The sequence below is a fragment of the Pelodiscus sinensis genome, chromosome 2 (genome assembly GCF_049634645.1).
Source record: "Pelodiscus sinensis isolate JC-2024 chromosome 2, ASM4963464v1, whole genome shotgun sequence".
NCBI lineage: Eukaryota > Metazoa > Chordata > Testudines > Trionychidae > Pelodiscus > Pelodiscus sinensis.
Genome location: NC_134712.1, coordinates 144,704,173 through 144,725,727, shown reverse-complemented (window position 1 = coordinate 144,725,727; position 21,555 = coordinate 144,704,173). Strand labels below are relative to the sequence as shown.

General features: G+C 43.1%; 1 protein-coding gene across 1 annotated transcript in view; it reads left to right on the top strand.

The window, feature by feature from the left end:
• Nucleotides 1-21,555, top strand: part of LOC102447295 (dynein axonemal heavy chain 5-like) — a 296,662-nt gene that overhangs the window by 172,670 nt on the left and 102,437 nt on the right. Inside the window, exons 58-60 of the mRNA XM_014581788.3 lie at nucleotides 1,971-2,251; nucleotides 4,342-4,557; nucleotides 11,816-11,983. Of these exons, the coding sequence (XP_014437274.2) occupies nucleotides 1,971-2,251; nucleotides 4,342-4,557; nucleotides 11,816-11,983 (665 nt within the window). The remainder of the gene's footprint in view (nucleotides 1-1,970; nucleotides 2,252-4,341; nucleotides 4,558-11,815; nucleotides 11,984-21,555) is intronic.

Below are 21,555 nucleotides of genomic sequence, written 5' to 3'. Positions count from 1 at the left end.
TAATTGAGTTTCTGGTATGTTGTACAGTGTGCTCATAAACACTTGGAATTTTTGCTTCATTAACTTTATATGTTTTGTAGACTACAAGTGAATTGTAAATTGATATTAATTAACAGATAAGAACCCCTTTTGTTCGTTTTAAGTTAAAACTGCTACTGTGGATGTATGCCAAGGACTGTTACTGCTAAAAAAACAAACAAAAAAACCCAACCCCAAAACTATTTAAAAGTATTGAAAGTACAACCAAAGGAAGGTAGGCAAATATTCAAATACATTCATAATTAATAGTCTCAAATAAATGTATCCAGGTAAAATTTCCAAAATCAAGCTTAACTCCCAAAGTTCAGCATTCATCCAAAAATCTGCACCTGCACATTTTATCTCAGTACTGGCCAATGACTCTCATAAACAATCTCCCAAACATTTACAAGGTTTACAAATCCAACCACAAGCCATCCTCCAGTTTACTTACCAGACACCCGCTATCTTGCTATCTACATGCCAACTAGAGATTCCCCTGTCCCTTTCCATGCATGCCTTCAACCCTCTATAATCAAGATCAACACTATATTTTCTCAGGCCACTATTGTGCAGTGATGCAGAAAACCCAATCTATTTGATCCCTTTCTGTACAGACTGGACATCTTTTTACAGGTGTCCTCTCCATCACCCTGTTATGAGTGAGTTCCCCCACTCAGACAAAGACAATGGACCGGCTCTGTAGTTGGTTTAAATCTACCTAGCTCCACAGAGGTCAGTGGTGATACACTGGTTCGCAGTAGCTGAAGACCTGGACTCACACAACAACTCTCAGCTAACCCATGCAGCCTACAGGCCTCAGAGTAATGTATTCATCAGATTAGTCCAATACATTAATTGGATACCACAGAGAAGAGGAGAGAATCTGCCCCTCTGCAGAATGTGACACATACTCTAATGCAGTCTATGACTTCATTGTTGCTGAAATAGGGAGGGTGGCTAGGGGCTTGATCCTCAGTGTGCTGAGCACTCTCCATTCCCAGGTAGGCTGCCGGAGAAGAGGGTGTTCAGAACCTCACAAGAATGTCCAGTACCTTAAAGGAATTCTGAGCACCTCGCAGAACTGAGCTGTGCAAACATACCCCTATAGAAAGCCAGTGGGTGGCTACACAAATGTAGAATTGTCCTTGTGTGGAGAGCAAGCAAAGCAATGGTTTTGATACGTCCATTTATTTGTGAGGGGGTTTTACACACACAATTTTTTGTTTGTTTGTTCCTCTCATTGTTTGTTAAATGAGCCAGTTCAGAGCTCAGGGCCACACTGTCTGTCTCCACCTACCCCTACCTCCTTCCACATTCCCATGTAATGCTGCTCTTAGGAACTCAACATGATCCCCTGGGTCTCCTGAGTTCCCCGAGACTACAGGCCCCTCTACTTTACCCTGTTCTCTGGAGCTTAGGAGCAATCCAATGAGTTCCTCTTTTCCATGTTTCAAATGGATTTATAAGGTGCCTGTCAGATCTTATGACGTTTATGAGTGCACATCACGCTACTAAATTTTAATGGTTTTTGAAAGTCTCTCTTCATGTTTCTGTGTTAATATTGAAAGAAATGTCTGTTATCTTGGAAGAGTGCCATTCTATAATGGGGTCTGAGAGCTTCATGGAATTAAAAACCAGTTCAAATAAAATAAATACCTAAAATTAATAATCTAAACCCATATTTAGATATCTGAGCAAATGCTCCAGAGTATGATCCTGATGTCCCCTATTCCACTGAAAATCAGAGAGTATCTGTAGGGAAATAAATGAAGTTATGCAGGTGTGAAACAGGTGTAAAATAAATGAGATCAGTCTTCAGGGCACTTACTCACGTTCCTAAATATGGGTTTGGATGAGTGATTGTCGCCACTGAAGTGTGAACATTTAGGCTTAACCCTCACTTTTTCCTGATGCATAAATGCACCGTTATTGTAATTTGATTTGAACAGGTCTTGCGAAGCTCATGGAAGCTGAGTTTTCAGTAAACCAGCTGTCCAAAGAACTGGCAGTAAAAGAGAGAGACTTGGCTGTTGCTTCCAAAAAAGCTGATGGCGTTTTACTGGAAGTGACTCTGAAAGCCCAGGCTGCTGAAACGGTGAAAATGCAGGTCCAGAAGGTGAAAGACAAAGCACAAGCCATTGTGGATGAAATTGCCATTGATAAAGCAGCAGCTGAGCAGAAGCTGGAAGCTGCAAGGCCTGCTCTGGAGGAAGCGGAGGCAGCACTGCAGGTCAAAATTGAATTGGTACAATAGAAATGCATGCAGAGAATGAGTGTGATGACACCTATAGCATTTAATTATGTTTGTCCATCTTCAGCAAGGCAAGTCAGAATACTGCAAATGCATGAACTAACAGACTCCAGTCACCATATCGCTTGTGAGTGAGAGAGATTGATTGGAGACTGCCGCTGAATAAGCCAGACACCTTACACTAAACACGATCACATTCTATCCTCTGGGTTAGATTGAACCTAGCTCAGCACCGGACCCCCGGGGTGAGATGTAAAAGGCTGTTTCCTCAACTTGCACTCCTACGCAGTGGCCAGTTACAATGTGTGTTCTTCCACATGGCAGACAGCAGAGGTCTCTGGCACGGGATTGCTATTGCCTGTAGAGAAACCCTACAGACTGGGACAGGGAGCAGAGGAGTAACGGTGGACAACGCCTCTTCCCCTGGCAGCAGTAGAGATAGGCTTCCCCAGAGTGTACTGTATAGCAGATGCTGCTTTTGTAGGCGTTCCCTCAGCACACTTTGGCTGATTTTTCAATACACTGCACTATGTGTAGACTGCTGGGTCACACCTATTCCACACTTCTGTAGTCATTCTCCTCCAGTTTTGCAGTGACAGTTATGCTGGCTGGCTCTATGCACTGAGGTATAAACTCAAAAAGGGAAGCAGGTAGCCCCAAAGGGACATCATGTGCAAAAATGTACAGTGTGCATTGATTCTCTGGCTTGGGTCTAGTTAAAGCAGGTAGATGTAAATGGTGGGTGTGATCTAGAGTAGCCAATAGTCTATTCTCACCTCAAGTGCAAAGCTCAGTGCTATTCTCCGTGCCTGCGCTCTGTTCAAGTCCCTTGGGGAGCCATGTTTCCTTTCATATTCCCCAAAATGTATTCCTGTTTTGTGTAAGATTGATGCTTGGCCCATGGTCCATGGATAAAGCAGTCTATTTTCCTTTGCATGGTAGGGAGAGTGTCAGATAGCCAAGGAGCAGGCTCAGACTGGAGCAGGAACAGGAACAGGAACAGGAACAGGAACAGGAACAGGAACAGGAACAGGAGCAGGAGCAGGAGCAGACTGAGGTGCGGGGAGTCTGTCAGAACTACCAGGAAGTTGGGAATTTTCCCAGCTAGCTAGCAACATTGAGCAGACTGGAGTTTCTGCTTCCATTAAGAACCTAAATCCCTACCTGGGGCCCTTGCTTGTGGTTTGGCTGGAACTTGGGTGATTGGCATGTGCCTATCATAAGGCCCAAAGGCAATTGCCTCTTGTGACTCACCAGCTCAGGTTCAAATACAACTCATCACAGGACCCACCCACACTCAGCCTGTACAGATGGAGACACAGACTGTAAAAGTAACTCAGGACTAGAGCTGGTTGGAAACTTTCCACCGGAATAATTGGTTGATGAAAAATGCAGTTTCTGCAAAATCAAAATTTTGAAAATTTAGGTTTTATAAAAAAATATTTGATTTTCCATCTAGAGAACCAAACCTTTTAGTTTCAGGTCAGTTAATCCTGAATTGGAATATTTCATTTTGCTGAATGGACCTGAAATATGGCAAGATTCACTAATCCGGGGGGTTATAAGACTCCAGTAAACCACTGCTGCAGACAGGAGAATGAACTGAAGAGAATAGGGATTTTGGCTGCAAGTCCTACACTTTGGCTCCTCCCCTTGCAGAAAGGACGTTTTACCTTAATTTCCGCATGTTGGAAGCTAAAACTATTGGAGAACCAGGTGTACTAGAACTGCCTGCAAAACTGCAGCTGCGGTACTCACGCTATGTATGCAACTTTGAAATAAGTCAGTCATGTATTCCTCAAACACAGTGCTGCTGGGAGGTGCCGCCAGTGTACAGCACTTCATTATCATCTCCACTCTTTGTCATAGATGCTGGCTTAGCCACAATCTTGTCCTTTATGTTTAGATGGAAAAGGCTAAAAACATACACTACATTTTGAATTTTAATTTGATTATGTTGCATTTGAAGAGACGTTGGTTCCTGAGAGAGGACTTCATTAATTCTCATGCACTTCAGTTTGCAAAGGGTGGATGCTTAAATTAGACAGTCATTTTCTTTAATTTTTCAGACTATTAAACCAGCTGACATAGCTACTGTTCGCAAATTGGGAAAACCCCCTCACTTGATAATGCGGATCATGGATTGTGTGCTACTTCTGTTCCAAAGAAAAATTGATTCTGTGACAGCTGACCCAGAACGAACATGTGTAAAGCCATCATGGACTGAAGCTCTGAAGCTAATGAATAATTCAGGATTTCTTAGCATGCTGCTTTCTTTCCAGAAGGTAACCAATAAATTACATCATTATTCCTCATAACAACTCCTATAGATCCACACGAGTCTGCTCTCTGTGTTTATATTATGTATAATTCATAGTAGTTGTAGTTCAAAACATTGACCTTATTAAAACTGTTTTGGCCTTTTTATAGTTCATAGCTTTCTATATTTGTACATAATTTACATTCAGTGTTGTAAGTAAACTCCTTTCTTTTTCTACCCATTATTTTTGTAGTCCTTTCTGCAGAAAAGAATTGGATGGCTCAGGAGCCAAGCAAAAGGGTTGTGTTGTTAGATGCAAATGTCCCAAGCAGTTGGTCAAATTCTGAAGACCTTACTCTGGTTTGATTCAGTTCTCATGTAAGCAAACTCCTATTCTTCAATGGGACTTTGCCTAAAAAAGAACAGATTGAAATTTGAGTGAGGATTGCTGGATCTAAAGTATGTTTTTGGAACAGGTCACAACATCCGACCATACCTCTGATGTCACAGGGTTGTTTGCGTACATATATGTAAGGTCTCGTCTATGTTAGAAAAATGTACCATTCTAAGAACTATTTGGTCATCCTAAAAAAACTTGTGCAGTGCTTCACATCTACAACAAAAGTGTGCCAAATGGTCTGTGTGTGTTCCTTGGACCATTCTGCAAGTATAAGAACTGATTTACTCGTAACTCTTTCACTTTGAACCATGTTTGTGCCAATGTGGATAGGGATTTCTGGTGTTCTAGCACAAATTGTTCACGTAGTCCTTCCACTTGTGTTGCAGTGCACCAGTCACTGCTCAGATGCCTGTTCTTCATTTTCTGCCTTCTACTGCACAGAGGTCAGCTTAGCTGGAAGCCACTTCCTTATGGAACTATCTCTGCGTACACAATGGAGGTCTGCTGTGTGAGCTATTTTGAGAGCAGACAACTTCTGCTAACAACAGATCTGCAACAGCTTCTTCTCATTTCACAGCAATGTTCAAATATGCACGTTCCCAGTTGGGCAGAGGCCAACATTTGGATCTTGACTGTGGTGTGAGGAGGAAATCTAGAAGCAGCATGTGAGAAAAAACATGCAAATGTACAGCTAGATGTCGGAATGACTTTGAGTTCAATATAAACCAGAGAAGCAGTCAATAACAGTAAAAAATAAAAGCCTGAAAGTCCAATATAAGATAATCACAACTACTCTGGATCTTGGCAGAAAATCTGCCCTTTTTTACAAGGATCTGATCTGGATTCTGAGGACTCACCCTTCACCTATCCTGAGGTGCTGTTGGACAGAAATGAAATGCCAGGTGGGATGATTGTCTGCAGAAAGGACAGTGTCAAGGAGTTGGGAAGACCCACATACAGAGGAGCCAAGCCAGAAGCTGTGGGAATCACAGAATCTACTTGCCGGGAACCAGGATCCTGACACAAGTGCACACTTAGTGGACCTGAAAAGATTTTAACCATCTCATACAACTGCACATCCACTAATGTGATATATACAATGCTCCTCTTACCATGCATATTGGCCAAGCTGAATAGTCTTTGCGACAAAGGATTAATGGACACAAATCAGATATTCAAAATGGTAACACACAGAAACCTGTTGGGGAACATTTTAACTTGCCTGGGCACTCACTAATGGATCTAAAAGTGACTATCTTCTTACAAAACAATTTCAGGAATCAACTAGTGAGAGAATTTGCAGAACTAGCCTTCATATGCAAATTTGATATTATCTCGCACAGCCTGAACAAAGATAAAAATTGGATGGGCCATTAAATTCAACACTCAAATGACATAAAAAATTAAGTATTGGGCATTTACTGCCCACTCTATTAGCCTCATTTAGCGAGGACACTTTAATTGACAGGGTTTTTTTTTTCCTTTCTCCTTCCCCCCTTTACTCTGCTTTATAATTCAACCTCTGTGCCTCTTGCTCCATATTTGTCATCTAAAGAAGTGGGTTGTGCCCAAGAAAGCTCATGATACTATTTATATATTTTGTTAGTCTCTAAGGGTATGTCTACACTAGCCCTCTGGTTTGAACTAGGGAGGCTAATGTAGGCATTTGAACTTGCAAATGAAGCCCGGGATTTAAATATCCCGGGATTTATTTGCATGTTCCCATCCGGTCGCCATTTTTAAATGCCACTAATCTGGACTAACTGCCCGTGGCTACACGTGGCAGTTAAACAGTAATTCAAACTAAGTCCTTAGTTCGAATTACCTGTTACTCCTCCTGGAAACCAGAGCCAAGAACCAGAAGCCCAGCCGAGGGCCAGAAATAGAGTCAGAAAACAGGAGGAAGGCTGAGACCAGGAGAAGGCAAACTGGAACACAACTGGAAACAAGGCAGGAGCAGAGCTGGGGCAGAGTGGGAACAAAGCAGGAGCAAAAATGACACAAGTCCGTTAGTGAGGCATGAACACAGCTGATGCAAAAGAGATCACAACTGTGAGCGAGTGCGTTGAGCAACTCTCCGAGGTCTGCTGCTGGTCTTAAGAGCAGTCCTTACAATGCTACTCAGTCAATCGGGTGATCTGGTCAGTTAAAGCTACAGTTAACTGGTTGATCTAAGGCCCAACTGCATACCCTCATTCCTGACACCTCCATAACCAGCTAGTTACCAGGACTCTTAAACTGGCATCTTTCCTAAGCTCTAATCACTAAACGCAAAATTGAGAAAAAAAATGAGATTCAAGACAAAAAGGTCTGATTAATCACTCCTCTCTTAAGTGAAATGCCCAATGAGTTGTCCTGTTTGTTGCTTATTAATCCATAAAAGAGATGCAAATTAGACATATCGCAATTGCAAATGAAGCGGGGATTTAAATCCCCCCCGCTTCATTAGCATAAAAATGGCTGCCGCTTTTTTCCGGCTCGGAGCTTTGCCGGAAAGAAGGGCCAGTCTGGATGCGGATCTTTCGGAAAATAAAGCCTTTCCCGAAAGATCCCTTATCCCTTATTTTAAGAGGGATAAGGGATCTTTCGGAAAAGGCTTTATTTTCCAAAAGATCCACGTCCAGACTGGTGTTTTTTTCCGGCAAAGCTCCGAGCCGGAAAAAAGTGGCAGCCGTATTTATGCTAATGAAGCGGGGGGGATTTAAATCCCCACTTCATTTGCAATTGCGATATGTCTAATTTGCATCCCTTTTACGGAAAAAGGATGCAGTCTAGACACAGCATATATGTTCCTAGAGGTAGTTGTCAGTGCATTTAACTTTACTGCAAGGAATCAGAAGAACTTCTAGGAGAATGTCTGAATTCTTGTTGTAAGGGACATTGGCAAATACGTTGGAAACGTCTTCTATTTTTGATTAAGTGATTTTCCTACCTTCCTCTTTCTTTACATTGAATTTCTGTGTTAGGGTATTATGGCAAAGCTCCAACTATGCCCCATGGGTCCTGCATGTCTGGCTGATAGCATTTGCCCTGGAGGCTCGCTGTGACCTTCCACGTAGCCCCTTACCCTTTACTAGAGGCAAGGGTCACAGCCTACTGAGCCTTCTCATCACAGGTTCGTCTGTATTACAGAGTGAAACCCCTGCATAATCCTAGTCTCCCCTTTCAGGGGCATGCTCTGAGGTAGTGTGGGGAGGTTGTGGGGGAACCCAGGCCCAGGGCCCCTGGGCAGTGGGCGCGTGGCACCTGATTGATGTGTACGGGATGCCGCACCCCCAGGCACGTGGTGCATGCGGAGCCCCACCCCTGGGCACTTGGTGCATGCGCGGCCCCGCCCCCAGGCGGCAACCTATGGGGGGGCACCTGATGCAGCACCCCTTACCACTTCAATCAGGTGCCCCCCATAGGTTGGCGCTCCAGGCAGCTGCCTGGCTAGCCCTCCCCCGCTTAATCTGGCCCTGTCCAGGCCCACCCACTACTCTGGGTTCCAGCCCAGAGACCCTAAGGCAGTGGCAGCAGACAGGGTTTCCTTTATTCCTAGTCTTGCCACCAGTTCCCTAAATGATTCCTCCTCACACCGTCTCTCTGGTACCCCGACAAATCTGTCCTGCCCCTCCACACACTCTGCCTTTTCCCACAGTCCTCAGCTTCTCACCTAGTGCACCTACCTCTTCACTCTCAGACCTGGGGCACCTTCTCTACTCCAAACTCCTCTCAGCTCTCAACTAACTGCAGAAGAGCTCTCTATAACTAGTCTCAACTGGTCTTAACTGACTCCTGCTGCTCTGATTAGTCACACCCAGTTGAGTCCCGTAACCTCTCAATTGTTTCCAGGTGCTTCAGTTGGCCTGCTTGATTCCAGAAGCTTTCTTCTGGTTCTGGGTTACCCTGTGTTAGTTCACCCTGGGTACAGAGACTTACTTAATCAAGGGTTAATATGCTTTTTTTTCTACCACTCTCCTGTACCATTCTGGTCTGACCCTGTCACAGTATATAGTGGTGGGGAAACCTCATAACTACTGAAGTTTTGAATTGGCTACAATGCTCATCTGAACTATTTGATCTCTCTCTTACTTTCTGAGAGATTTCCATTATTGCCTGGTTTTGTCACAGCCAGGAATGTCATTTGGGGTCCCAGATGGATTTTAGAGACATGCATCTACTTAAAAGCAAAATCATTAACTGACTCTTTAAGTGTCTAATTAGAGATTTAGGTGGCTTCTTATTCCACCTATATCAGTTTGCTAAGCCCGAAAATGGAATAGGAAGAAATAAAATCTGGATACTTTTCAAATGTCCACATTTCAGCAAATTTTCCTTATCTCTTTTCATGACTATTTTGTAACCTTTACAATAGCTAGAGATCTGTCAGGACCAAGGCAGGCATTTTTGACAACTATCTTCAAAACAAAGCTAAATTACTTTTGTGCTATGAAAAGGAGGGCAATTTTTAGATTCAGTAAAATATACATAGAGGTTGAACCTCGATGGTCTGGGACTTTCTGGTCCAGCAGTATCTGTGATCAGCAGGACCACATTTGTTGCAGATCCACAGAGCCCCAGCCAGGAGAGGAGCAGGGAGCTTGGTGCTGAGGCTGGCAGCGGAGCCAGCCAGGGGGCAAAGAGCAAGCAGTGTGGAGCCTGGTGGCCAGGGCCAGGAGTGGAACCTGACCTGGGGCATGGAACCTGCCTGGCAGCTGGGGCTGGACCTAGCAGTGGAGTTCAGATGCAGACACAGAGCCTGCCTAGCGGCCAGGGTTGGAACCGGACCAGCAGCACAGTACAGCCAGGGATGAGGTGCCTGACTGCTGGGGCTGACAGCCTGGGGCAGGGAGCCTAGCAGCCAGGATGGGAACCAGACTGGCCAGCAGATGAGCCAGACGGGGGTGTAGAGCCTGGAGGGGAGTCTGGCTGGGGCCACTAGGTGAGCTTGGACTCCATCAGCAGAGGGGATGGAATTGATCTCCCCGGTACGGCAAAATCCCTCGTTTGGGACCTCTCAAGTACCACGGGTGCCACCAGGGATGTCCAACCTGTACTAATACATTTTCCGTAAAATAAAGTTTGAAACATTTAATGCTTCTTCAGTACTTAAAACAGCCATCCCTAAATCATGTGTGCTTTACCAGCACATAGTATATTGTTTATGAGGTTGGTTTCAAGTTTTTCAAATATTTAAGTAATGACCACTTCCATCATCAATCATCATCATCATCATCATCATTTTTTTATTGATTTGCCTTTTGATGCTATGTATAGTTTGTGAGAAAAATTGGAGTAAAATAATAAAATGGAAAGTTGAAACAAATCACAATTAAAATGTAGGATCAGCATCAGTATTATCAGCAATCCTTTTACTGCCAAACAGGGTTTTTGAGATTATATCTCTTTGAGGGTACAGAGGGGGCCATGGTGCAGTGTGGGGCTGCAGGAGGAATTCTGGCTAACTGTGGGGAGAAGCAACTCCACCACTCATTCCAGGAATAAAAAGGTGCACCCTGCACATCCCTCCACACTGGTAGGTTTGCTAGTAAGTGTGAAGAGTGAGTGTGGTCATAGCCTGGCTTTACCCATCATTCCCTGTACCTTTGGGACAGCCAAGAAGAGTGTGCTCACTCTCCAGTCAGACTGTAGCTAGCTTTTGCACAAGTATGAAAAGCATGAAGAAAGCTCCTTGAAATCTTCCCTCTTCCTTGTGCATCCATATTGAACCAGGCCTTAATAATTTGCTTTAATTATTTGTATTCTGTTCCCAACGTCAAACCTACTCTGGAAATCTGACAGATTAATACATTTTTTTCAACACACTCTGAGCACTGAATACAGAGAAAAATTCTAAAAGAAAATGAAGACCATAAATGTATCACTGTAAGACAGGTGTTACATTTTTTAAGTCATAGGTAGATAAATTCTCAATCATCTGTCTAGAGCAGACCCCACGCAAAACTCTGACTAACTTAATCTTATATTGATACAACCTAGATTAAATAAAACAGTATAGCGTACCATATTCCAATACTGAGTGAAATATAAACCCAAACACAATATTCTGGGTGCAACAGTGATATACATGATTAATAATACTAAATAATAGAGATTTTAATATATACTGGTAGGTTTCAGGAGAGAAACCGAAGCAGAGGAAAGAATGTGTGTGTTTGGGAAGTCAACTTAGTGCATTTGGAGAGCTATTTGGAGAACTGAAAAGAGGACCTTCAATTAAGTAACAAACTGAAAGGAAAAATGGAGGCTGCATGTGGTTGTTCCTGTCTGCTCTATTTTTTTGGAAATGGTGGATCTTTTGGTGATCTTAGAAAAGAAGACATGAGTAGTTGAAAATAATATAGTGAGGGTACAAGCTATGGTAGATAGTGTGTGTGTGGAAGAAACAAGGGGGAAGATGAACTTGGGACTCTCAGTGATAGAGAGATAGTGCATACTTGATGTGTGCTGGACATGTGATCAGAATGGGAGAACCCAGCAAAGAAAGAATGGGAGAAAGAGGGCAACAATCAAAGACATGGCAGACTTAGGATCTGATGGAATGACTCTGTCAGGAGAAGTTTGAAGAGAATACAATGGAACACCAAGAGCTGTGAAACCATACCATGGACTGGCAGGAATCATGAAGAACTGTGGGCACTTCCTGACTCATGTAAATGGAGAAAGGAATTGAGAAGTGAAATGTATAATGGTAAATCACTTTTAAAAATATATTTTTTGAAGAACAATATTTTGCAGTCATGTTTTAAAAATAAGTATGATTATGGTCATTGTAAAGTTATTATTTTGGTAAGGATTATGTCATGAATGTTTGTCTAAGAATTAATTGGTCATATTCATGAAATTTAATTCAAATATATATTTATTTTTTATTTAATAGGATTCAATTACAGAAGAGATTGTGGAACTGCTACAACCTTATTTAGACATGGAAGATTATAATCTGGAGACTGCTAAAAAAGTTTGTGGGAATGTAGCAGGACTATGTTCATGGACACAAGCAATGGCATATTTCTACAGTATTAATAAAGAAGTCCTTCCCCTTAAGGTACTTCATATATTTATTTTCCACTAATGAGAGAGAGGTTAAAATGCTAAAACACATGAGTTAAAATAACACTAGCAGTCTAAATAATTAGATGGGTGAACCAGAGTGCCTTGTATTGAATAAGGATATTGATATAATAGACATCAAAGAAACTTGATGGAATGAGGATAATCAATGAGACGCAGTAACACCAGGGTACAAAATATATTGGAAAGATGGAACAAGTTGTGCTGGTGGGGAGTGGCAATATATGTGAAAGAAAGTGTAGACTCAAATGGAGTAAAAATCTTAATGAACCAAATTGTATCATAGAATCTCTATGGACAATAATTCTATGATCTAATAATAAGAATGTAGCAGTTGGGATATATTACCGACCACCTGACCAGGATGATGACAGTGACTGTAAAATGCTCAGGGAAATTAGAGATGCTTTAAAAATTAAAAAAACTCAATAATAATGGGGGATTTCAACTATCCCGATATTGACTGGGTACACGTCACCTCAGGACAAGATGCAGAGATAAAATTTCTCAATACCTTAAATGACTGATTCTCGGAGCAGTTAGTGTTAGAATCCACAAGAGGAGAGACAATTCTTGATTTAACCTTATATGGCATATAGAGTCTGGTCCAAGAGGACAGGACAGCTTGGTAATAGTGACCATAATATAATTAGATTCAATATCCCTATAGTGTGAAAAAGACTTCAGCAGCCCAACAATTTCAGAAATGAGGACTACACCATAATGAGGAAGTTAAACAGAAATTAAAAGGCATAGTAACAAGAGTGAAATCCCTGCAAGCTGCATGGAAACTTATTAAAGAAGCTATACAACTTAAATGTATACCCCAAATTGACAAACATAGTAAGAGAACAAAAAAAATGCCACCGTGGCTAAACAGCAAAGTAAAAGAAGCAGTCAGAAACAAAAGGGTTTCATTTATAAAGTGGAAGTTAAATCCTAACGAGTAAAATAGAGAGAAGCACAAACTCTGGCAACTGAAGAGTAGAACTATAACGAGAAAGGCCAAAAAAGTATTTGAAAAACAGCTAGCCAAAAACTCAAAACATGATATCAAGGTTTTAAGTACATCAGAAGCAGGAAGCCTGCTAAACCACTATTGGAGCCACTGGATGATTGAGATACTAAAGAAGCACTCAAAGATTATTGGCCTTTGTGGAGAAACTAAATTAATTATTTGCATAGGTCTTCAAAGCTAAGGATGTGAGGGAAATTCCCAAAGCTGAGCCATTATTTTCAGGTGACCAATCTGAAGAACTGACCCAAATTGATGTGTGATTAAGTTTTGGACCAAATTGATAAACTGTACAGTAATAAGTCACCAGGATCAGATGACATTTACTCAAGAGTTTTGAAGGAACTCAAACATGAAATTGCAGAACTATTAACGGTAGTCTGTAACCTATTATTTAAATTAGCCTCTGTACCAAATGACTGGAGGATGGCTAATGTGATACCAATTTTTAAAAAGGGCTGTAGAGGTGATCCTTGCAATTATAGGCTGATAAATATAACTTTAATCCCATGCAAACTGTTTGAAACTATAGTAAAGAACAGAACTGTCAGACATATAGATGAACATAATTTGTTGGGGAAGAGTCAACATGAATTTTGTAAAGGGAAATCATGATTCACCAATCTACTAGAATTCTTTGAGCTGATCAACAAGCAAATGGAAAAGGGGATCCAATGTGTATAGTGTACTTAGATTTCCAGAAAGCCTTTGACAAGGTCCCTCACCAAAAGCTGCTAAGCAAAATAAGCTGACATGGACTAAGAGTGAAGGTCCTCTCATAGGCTGATAACTGGTCAAAAGATAGGAAACAAACGGTGGAAATAAATGGTCAGTTTTCACAATGGAGAGACGTAACTAGTGGTATCCCCCAGCGGTACATAATGGAACCAACCCTACTGAACATATTCATAAATGATCTGGAGAAAGGAGTAATCAGCGAGGTGACAAAATTTGCAGATGATACAAAATTACTCACGATAGTTAAGACCCGAGCAGACTGCAAAGAGTTTCAAAAAGATCTCATGCTGGGTGAGTGTACAACAAAAAGGCAGATGAGAATCAGTGTTGATAAATACAAAGTAATGCATATTAGAAGACAGATCTTAGAGTCATTATGGATAGTTCTCTGAAAACATCCGCTCAATGTTCAGCGACAGTTAAAAAAGCAAACAGAATGTTGGGAATCATTAAGAAAGAGATACATAATAAAAGAGAAACTGCCATATTGCCTCCATATAGATCCATGGTATGCCTGCATCTTGCATACTGTGTGCAAATGTAGTTGCCTCATCTCAAAAGAAATATATTGAAATTGGAAAAGATTCAGAAAAGGGCAACAAAAATGATTAGGGGCATGGAACAACCTGCCACTTAAAGAGAGATTAATAAGACTGGGACTTTTCAGCTTGCAAAAGAGATGATTAAGGAGAGATATGATAGAGGTCTATAAAATCATGACTAGTGTGGAAAAAGTAAATAAGAAAAAGTTATTTATCCCTTCGCATAACACAAGAATTAGGGGTTACCCAATCAAATTAATAGGCAGCAGGTTTAAAACAAGCAAAAGGAAGTATTTCTTCACACAATACGCATTTATCCTCTGGAACTCCGTGCCAGAGGATGTTGTGAAGGCCAAGACTTTAACAGGGCTCAAAAAAGAACTTGAAAAATTCATGGAGAATAAGTCCATCAATGGCTTTTAGTCAGGATGGGCAGGGATGATGTACAGAGCCTTTGTTATTCAGGGCTGGGAATGGACATCAGGGGATAGAACACTTGGGGTATGTCTACACTACCCCGCTAGTTCGAACTAGCGGGGTAATGTATGCATACCACACTTGCAAATGAAGCCCGGGATTTGAATTTCCCGGGCTTCATTTGCATAAGCGGGGAGCCGCCATTTTTAAAACCCCGCTGGTTCGAACCCCGTGCAGCGCAGCTACACGGGGCTCGAACTAGGTAGTTTGACTAGGCTTGGAACAAGGAACGAGGTGTACCGGTAGTTCGGAATAGGAATCCTAGTCCGAACTACCTAGTTCAAGCCCCGTGTAGCCGCGCTGCACGGGGTTCGAACCAGCGGGGTTTTAAAAATGGCGGCTCCCCGCTTATGCAAATGAAGCCCGGGAAATTCAAATCCCGGGCTTCATTTGCAAGTGCGGTATGCCTACATTACCCCGCTAGTTCGAACTAGCGGGGTAGTGTAGACATACCCTTGATGATTACCTGTTCAGGTCATTCCCTCTGGGGCCTCTGGCATTGGCCACTGTTGGAGAACAGGATACTAAGCTAGATGGATCTTTGATCTGATCCAGTATGACCATTCTTAACTACTCATCACAGCTGAAATAACTAAACTATATACTTATAAAGAGACGATGTTAAAAGAGCACTAAAGTTGCAAAGTGAAATACTTAAAAGTTGGGAAAGATCAGAATTAAATTTGCGTATACAACTTGAATTCAGACTCTGGTACGTAGACATTGTAATATAGACTTTAACTGCATTATCACATCTATTTTTTAGAGCCCAGCTTCTCTTCTCCTTCACTCTGGGCTTTAGCATGGATGGATATTGATATTACAATGCCATAATGGCTCCTTGCTGATTGGCAGGCCCCAAGTAAAGACGTGAAATGGGTACGTTTTACCAGTGCCCATTCTAAGGGAGGGGCTCAGCTAGAGGCCACAAGCCCATCACCACAGAATCATAGAATACTAGAACTGGAAGGGACCTCGAGAGGTCATTGAGTCCAACCCCCTGCCCTAGTGGCATGACCAAGCACAATCTAGATCATCCCTGATAGATATCTATCCAATCTGCTCTTAAATATCTCCAATGATGGAGATTCCACCCAAGGCAATTTATTCCAGTGTTTCAAAACCCTGACAGTTAGGACGTTTTTCCTAATGTCCAACCTAAACCTCCCTTGCTGCAATTTAAGCTCATTGCCTTTTGTCTTATCATCAGAAGCCAAGGAGAACAATTTTTCACCCTCTTCATTGTGACACCCTTTTAGATACTTGAAAACTGCTATCATGTCCCCTCTCAATCTTCTCTTTTCTAAACTAAACAAGCCAAATTCTTCCAGTCTTCCCTCATAGGTCAGGATTTCTAGACCTTTAATCATTTGTGTTGCTCGTCTCTGGACCCTCTCCAATGTCTCCACATCTTTCTTGAAATGTGGTGTCCAGATCTGGACACAATACTTCAAGTGAGGCCTAACCAGCAAAGAGTGGAAGAATGACGTCTTTTGTGTACTGCTCACAACACTCCAGTTAATGCAACCCAGAATCATGTTTGTTTGTTTTTGCAATAGTGTCACACTGTTGACTCATATTTGGCTTGTGGTCCATTATGACCCGTATATTCCTTTCAGCAGTACTCCTTCCTCTACAGTCACTTCCCATTCCATATGTGTGAAACTGGACAAAACATATATTTAATTAATGTGTCTGGGGGCCAGGATTGGGGCCTGTGTTGTTTGTCTTTCGTGGGCCTACTGAAAGGTTGTTTCGGGCTTGTTGCTGGGAAGGGCAATTGCAAGGAAATTCCTGCTCAACCTCCAGAGCCTTGGGATGGAGCATCCTCTGTTTAGTTTACATGCACAGTCTGTGAGAACCTGGAGCATGATGAGTGCAAGTGGAATCCTTGGTGAATTTAGTTGCCAAACTCTAACACATCTCTCCTGAGCATATGTGAGATCCCTAAAGGCTTACTTGGACAAATGCGGTGTTTTTTCCCTTTGACGGTGAAAGACACATTCCTTATACTAGTGTGCCTTTGTGCCTAATTTCAGGTCCCTGCTCTAAAGCATGGAGATACTAGAGCTTCTCAACACAAAATCTGTATGAACTTTTTACAGCAGGAAAAAATTTCCTTCATCTCTTCTTGAGAAGTGTCTGGACTGTTATTGCTTAAAAAATAAAATAACCAGACTGAAGTTTTAAGTTTGGCAAAGTTAAAAGCCAAACAAGTTATTATAATGGAAAGTGGTGGAAAAGTTAAGGGTCACTCTCTGGACATCCTACAATCCTAAAGTTGTAGTTGCAAGGAGGTGGTATGTTGTCAGCTTTCTTTTTGTTGAACATATAGCAGTGTTGATATTTAACAGGAATCCCTATTGGCAAGGTCAGGGAGTCAGCCTCATTGCACTCAGTCTGCACTGCCAAACGTCAGAACTCTGCTACGTATTTGGAAACTAGCCAGTGTTCTTGCTGTAACATTTGAGGTGTGGTTTTGGCTATGTAACCCTTCTGCCAGTTGGAGTGGAAAACAAAAAGGGTGGGTTCAATACCCAGGGGATTCCTTTTCAATAGTATTAACCAAAATTGGCTCTAGCCCCCATCGAGTAACCTGAGAAAATTTTACTCTACTCACTAGGTGCCTTGAAAAGGCAATTCTCTCCCTCTCACAAGCACAACTGAGGTAGAAAGAGTTTCTTTAATAAAAATAATCTAGCATTAATGTGAGAAAACAGCACAAGTAATATTCATAAGCATAAGAGCATGAGCAAGACACCCGCCCCAGAGCATGCTTGACAGTGTCCTTTGCTTCATGTTCTTGAGTCCAATACCCAAGTTCTCATTATATGCCCCTCACCCTACAACCTGCTCACACTTGTTTTGCCAGGTCGGTGCAGACCAGTGCTCAGAGGTATATCTGCATGAATCCTCCTCCTGCCTTAAGCGGGGGGCATGTAAAAGCCACCATGCTCGCTTCACTTTCATGGCTCCAGCCAACTGCCTCCTCGCTGTTCCTGCTGGCCATTCCTGCCAGCTGCTTGCTTGCAGAGACCTTTGCCAGCCAGTCTCTGAGTGATGTTAGCTCTGTGTAGATGGGGCAGAAGCCTGGTTGTTCCACAAAGTGATTTCAGCTCTCAGTGATTTCCAGCTCTGGGCATAAGCACAGCCCCACCACAACTGATTTTGAGCTCTGATCAAGCATTAAAATAACAAAGAGATTCCTAAGGAAGCTTATTAAGATTTCTTTGAACCATGGAGAGAAACAAATTAGACCAGTCCAGCAAGGACCTGTGGGGAGGGTTTACAGCCTCCTGACTAAGATACCTGTCTCCACTCTTCTTATTTTCAAAGGGCCCAGGCATTCAAGCCCCTGGCTTAATGATGTTCTTTCAACGGAGGGTGGCACCCTCCTTTGAGACAAGTTAAGCACTGTCCTGCTTCCCTGTATTCCTACATAATTACAACATTGGTAACCGTATTTCACTACCTCTGCATTCAATGCTTAGGTGATCTGTAACCCAGCACCAGCCAAAGTTGATCACTTTTGACGCCGCTCTATCTGCTGAGTATGTAAGAAGAGCATGAGCAAACTCTATTTACATAAACACTTAAAAACCCTCTCCTCCTCCATGCTAGCTGTCAGGGAAGCATTCATTCAGACCCTCCTTAAGCTTGTGACTTGGGTCATCATAGCTTGAACCAAGTCCCCAGATTGTCCCAGTGGACTTGATTATTCCAGGAGTGGAAATGCTCAAGCCACGGCCTCCCTGGGAAGCAGGCTGATAATTAATCCCATTAGGCTTGGTCAGTGGAACACAACTGTAGACAGAGAAGAAATATGAGCTGACACTGAATTCCTATGGAACTTGTCAGGTAGGGGAAGCTTGGACCTATGAGGAGCAGGGGTCAAAGGTGGGGTGGCTAGACCTTACACAACTGTATTCTGTGGCTGCAGGGCAGCAGCCTCTGTACCTGCCAGTTCTTGCAGGGCTCCTGTTATCTCTGTCAGAGAGATATGGACCTTTCTTGAATCCATGCGTGCCCTGTCAGCCCATTTTCCTGTTGTTTGTGCTTGAGCTACTCACACTGTCAGTGACCAGGACATGGATGGTCATGCCCAGTGGTTTCAGCAGCAGTCAGGAATCACAGACCAGGGCTAGATCTGGAGTCAAGGGCCAGGCACCAGAGCCAATGGTCAGAGTCCAAATTAGAAGTCAGAAATCAAAGCTAAGGGTCATAATCAGAGCCAGAGGCCAGAGCTAAAGTCAGGAATTGCAGCCAAGAATCAGTACTGGGTTCCCTGGAGTGAGGTAAAACTGGGAACAGGAATGGGAACAAGTAGGCAAAAGAACAATCACAGCCTGGGACTTAGGCTTGGAATAGTTCCTGAATTGCTCTTGCTGCTGTGCTTAAAATCCAGTCGCCTGGTTCTTTTAACCAGTCGGGTGATGCAGTCAGGCAGGCAGCCCTCGTCAGGCCAGCTGTGCCCGTTAGTTTGACTAGAGACTGATGCAGCTGCAGGCCCGTTTCCAACCCAGCTCTGCTGCAGGCCCTGACACCTAGGCTATGTCTAGACTACAGGGCTCCATCGACGGAGCAATGTAAAATAGTTTATTCGGCATAGGCAAAGAAGCGGGGATTTAAATAATCCCCGCTTCATTAAAATAAACATGGCCGCCGCGCTGTGCCGACAATCAGCTGATCCGGCACAGCAGGACAGTCTAGACGCGCCGCGGTAGACAAGGGAAGCCTTTGTCAACCGCTCGTTTTCCGAGGCATATCGGAGTGGTTGACAAAGGCTTCCCTTGTCGACTGCGGCGCGTCTAGACTGCCCGCTGTGCCGGATCAGCTGATCGTCGGCACAGCGCAGCGGCCATGTTTATTTTAATTAAGCGGGGATTATTTAAATCCCCACTTCTTTGCCTATGCCAAATAAACTATTTTACATGGCTCCGTCGACGGAGCCCTGTAGTCTAGACATAGCCCTAAGCTCCCTGTTCCAGTTGATCTGATTAGTTTTTTTTCTACCAAAGTCATACCTCTTTATGTCGGATTGCCTTTTGGCTCCAAGCACCTGACTCTGGTGGGCGGGGGACGGACGGACTGCAGCTCTCTCAAGTGTTCTCACTGTCTCGCACTCCTTGCCTTTTAGATGTCATGGTGTGTATTTTCCTTGCTTTTTCTCCACTATAAAATAATTGCCACCACCAGCCTGGTCTGTATGATCTGCTGTATGCCTGCAGATGTAGTTGAAATAGCTACTGAAGTTCTTGTTGACATTGCTATTCCCCGGAGGTTGAATTAATAGAACAACAGTGTGCTCTTTTTTTGTTGACATGAATCAAATTTGCGCCTCTAATTCTCTGACGACAGATCTGTGCCTTTTAGGGCCCACCAGACTTCATGCTGTATGTTTTATCACTCTTGGCTAGGGCCAGCTCCAGACTATATGGTGCCCCAGGCAACTAGTGTCTTTAGCAACCCTTCCCCCTTGTTTAAACTTCTGAATACCTTATATTTTACTGCATTTGTAGATGATTTCAATGACTTTGATGCACAGTTTGCATGCATGATTTATCCCTGTCATATAAGATGATACATTTGTAAGCTAGAATCTGTAAATCTGTATTTATTTGTGCCATATATAAGCAAATAAAAATGGTTTCCTCTAAGCTTCTAGAAACTTTTTTTAATTTTAAGAATAACTGAAACTTACTAACATCAACAAATTGAATTGTGCAGTAATGTCAGATGGGCCAGTATTATACAGCACTGAAGTAGGTGACAATCTTAGAATGTTAACCATAGTTCTTAAGTTCAAAAGGTTGCTTTTCTTGCTTTTGTCCTTGCAAACTGTCAGGCTATGTCTACACTTGTGGCTTCTTGCGTCAGAAGTATGCAAATGAGGCTAAGCGTGGAATATCCCCGAGCCTCCTTTGGATACCTAATGAACTGCCATTTTTGCAGAAAAGGCTCTTGCGCCAGAAGGAGCTGTCCTGCCCCTTCTTGCACAAGAAAAGCCCTCCTGCACAATGCCGTTATGCCAATTATTTTCAGGAATAATGGCATTGCACAAGAGGATTTTTCTTGCGCAAGAAGGGGCAGTGTAGACAGCTCCTTCCGGCGCAAGAGCCTCTTCTGCAAAAATGGCGGTTCATTAGGTATGCAAAAGAGGCTCAGTGATATTCCACGCTTAGCCTCATTTGCATACTTCTGACACAAGAAGCTGCAAGTGTAGACATAGCCTCAGAGTGTCTCAGAGACCCAAAGCCTAGCCAATGGCATTTTGAAGAGATAAAATAGCCATCGTCGATCGAAGATATGTTTTAATCAGCCTAACTTCAAAAAGCTGCATTTTTGACCGTGACCATCAGCATGAACAGAACCCTCCCACTTGCTGCCTCTGATTGATAGATCCACCTGCCCCCACCCTGACCCCCACACTGCTGCCGCTGATAGAAAAGCAGCAGTACAGAGGTTGAGAGGGGCGGGAGGGAGCCAGTACAGGGGGAGCTGGCAGAGCCTTTTTCCTTCCTCTCCTCCACGCTGCTGCCTCTAAAAGCAGCCCCTGTCTGTGGAGGGTCCAAGCTCCCCATGGATAGAGGCTGCTCTGGCTCAGACCCCATGGCCAGGGGCTGCTGCTGCCAGAGGCAGCAGTGCAGGGCGGCGGGCAGAGTTTTTTAAATTGGCTCCCCTTGCGAACCAGCTCCCACCTGCCACCTCATGCTGCTGCCCCTGATAGAGAGGCAGCAGTGCAGGGTGGCAGGAGGCTCCCTAGAAGTTGGGCTG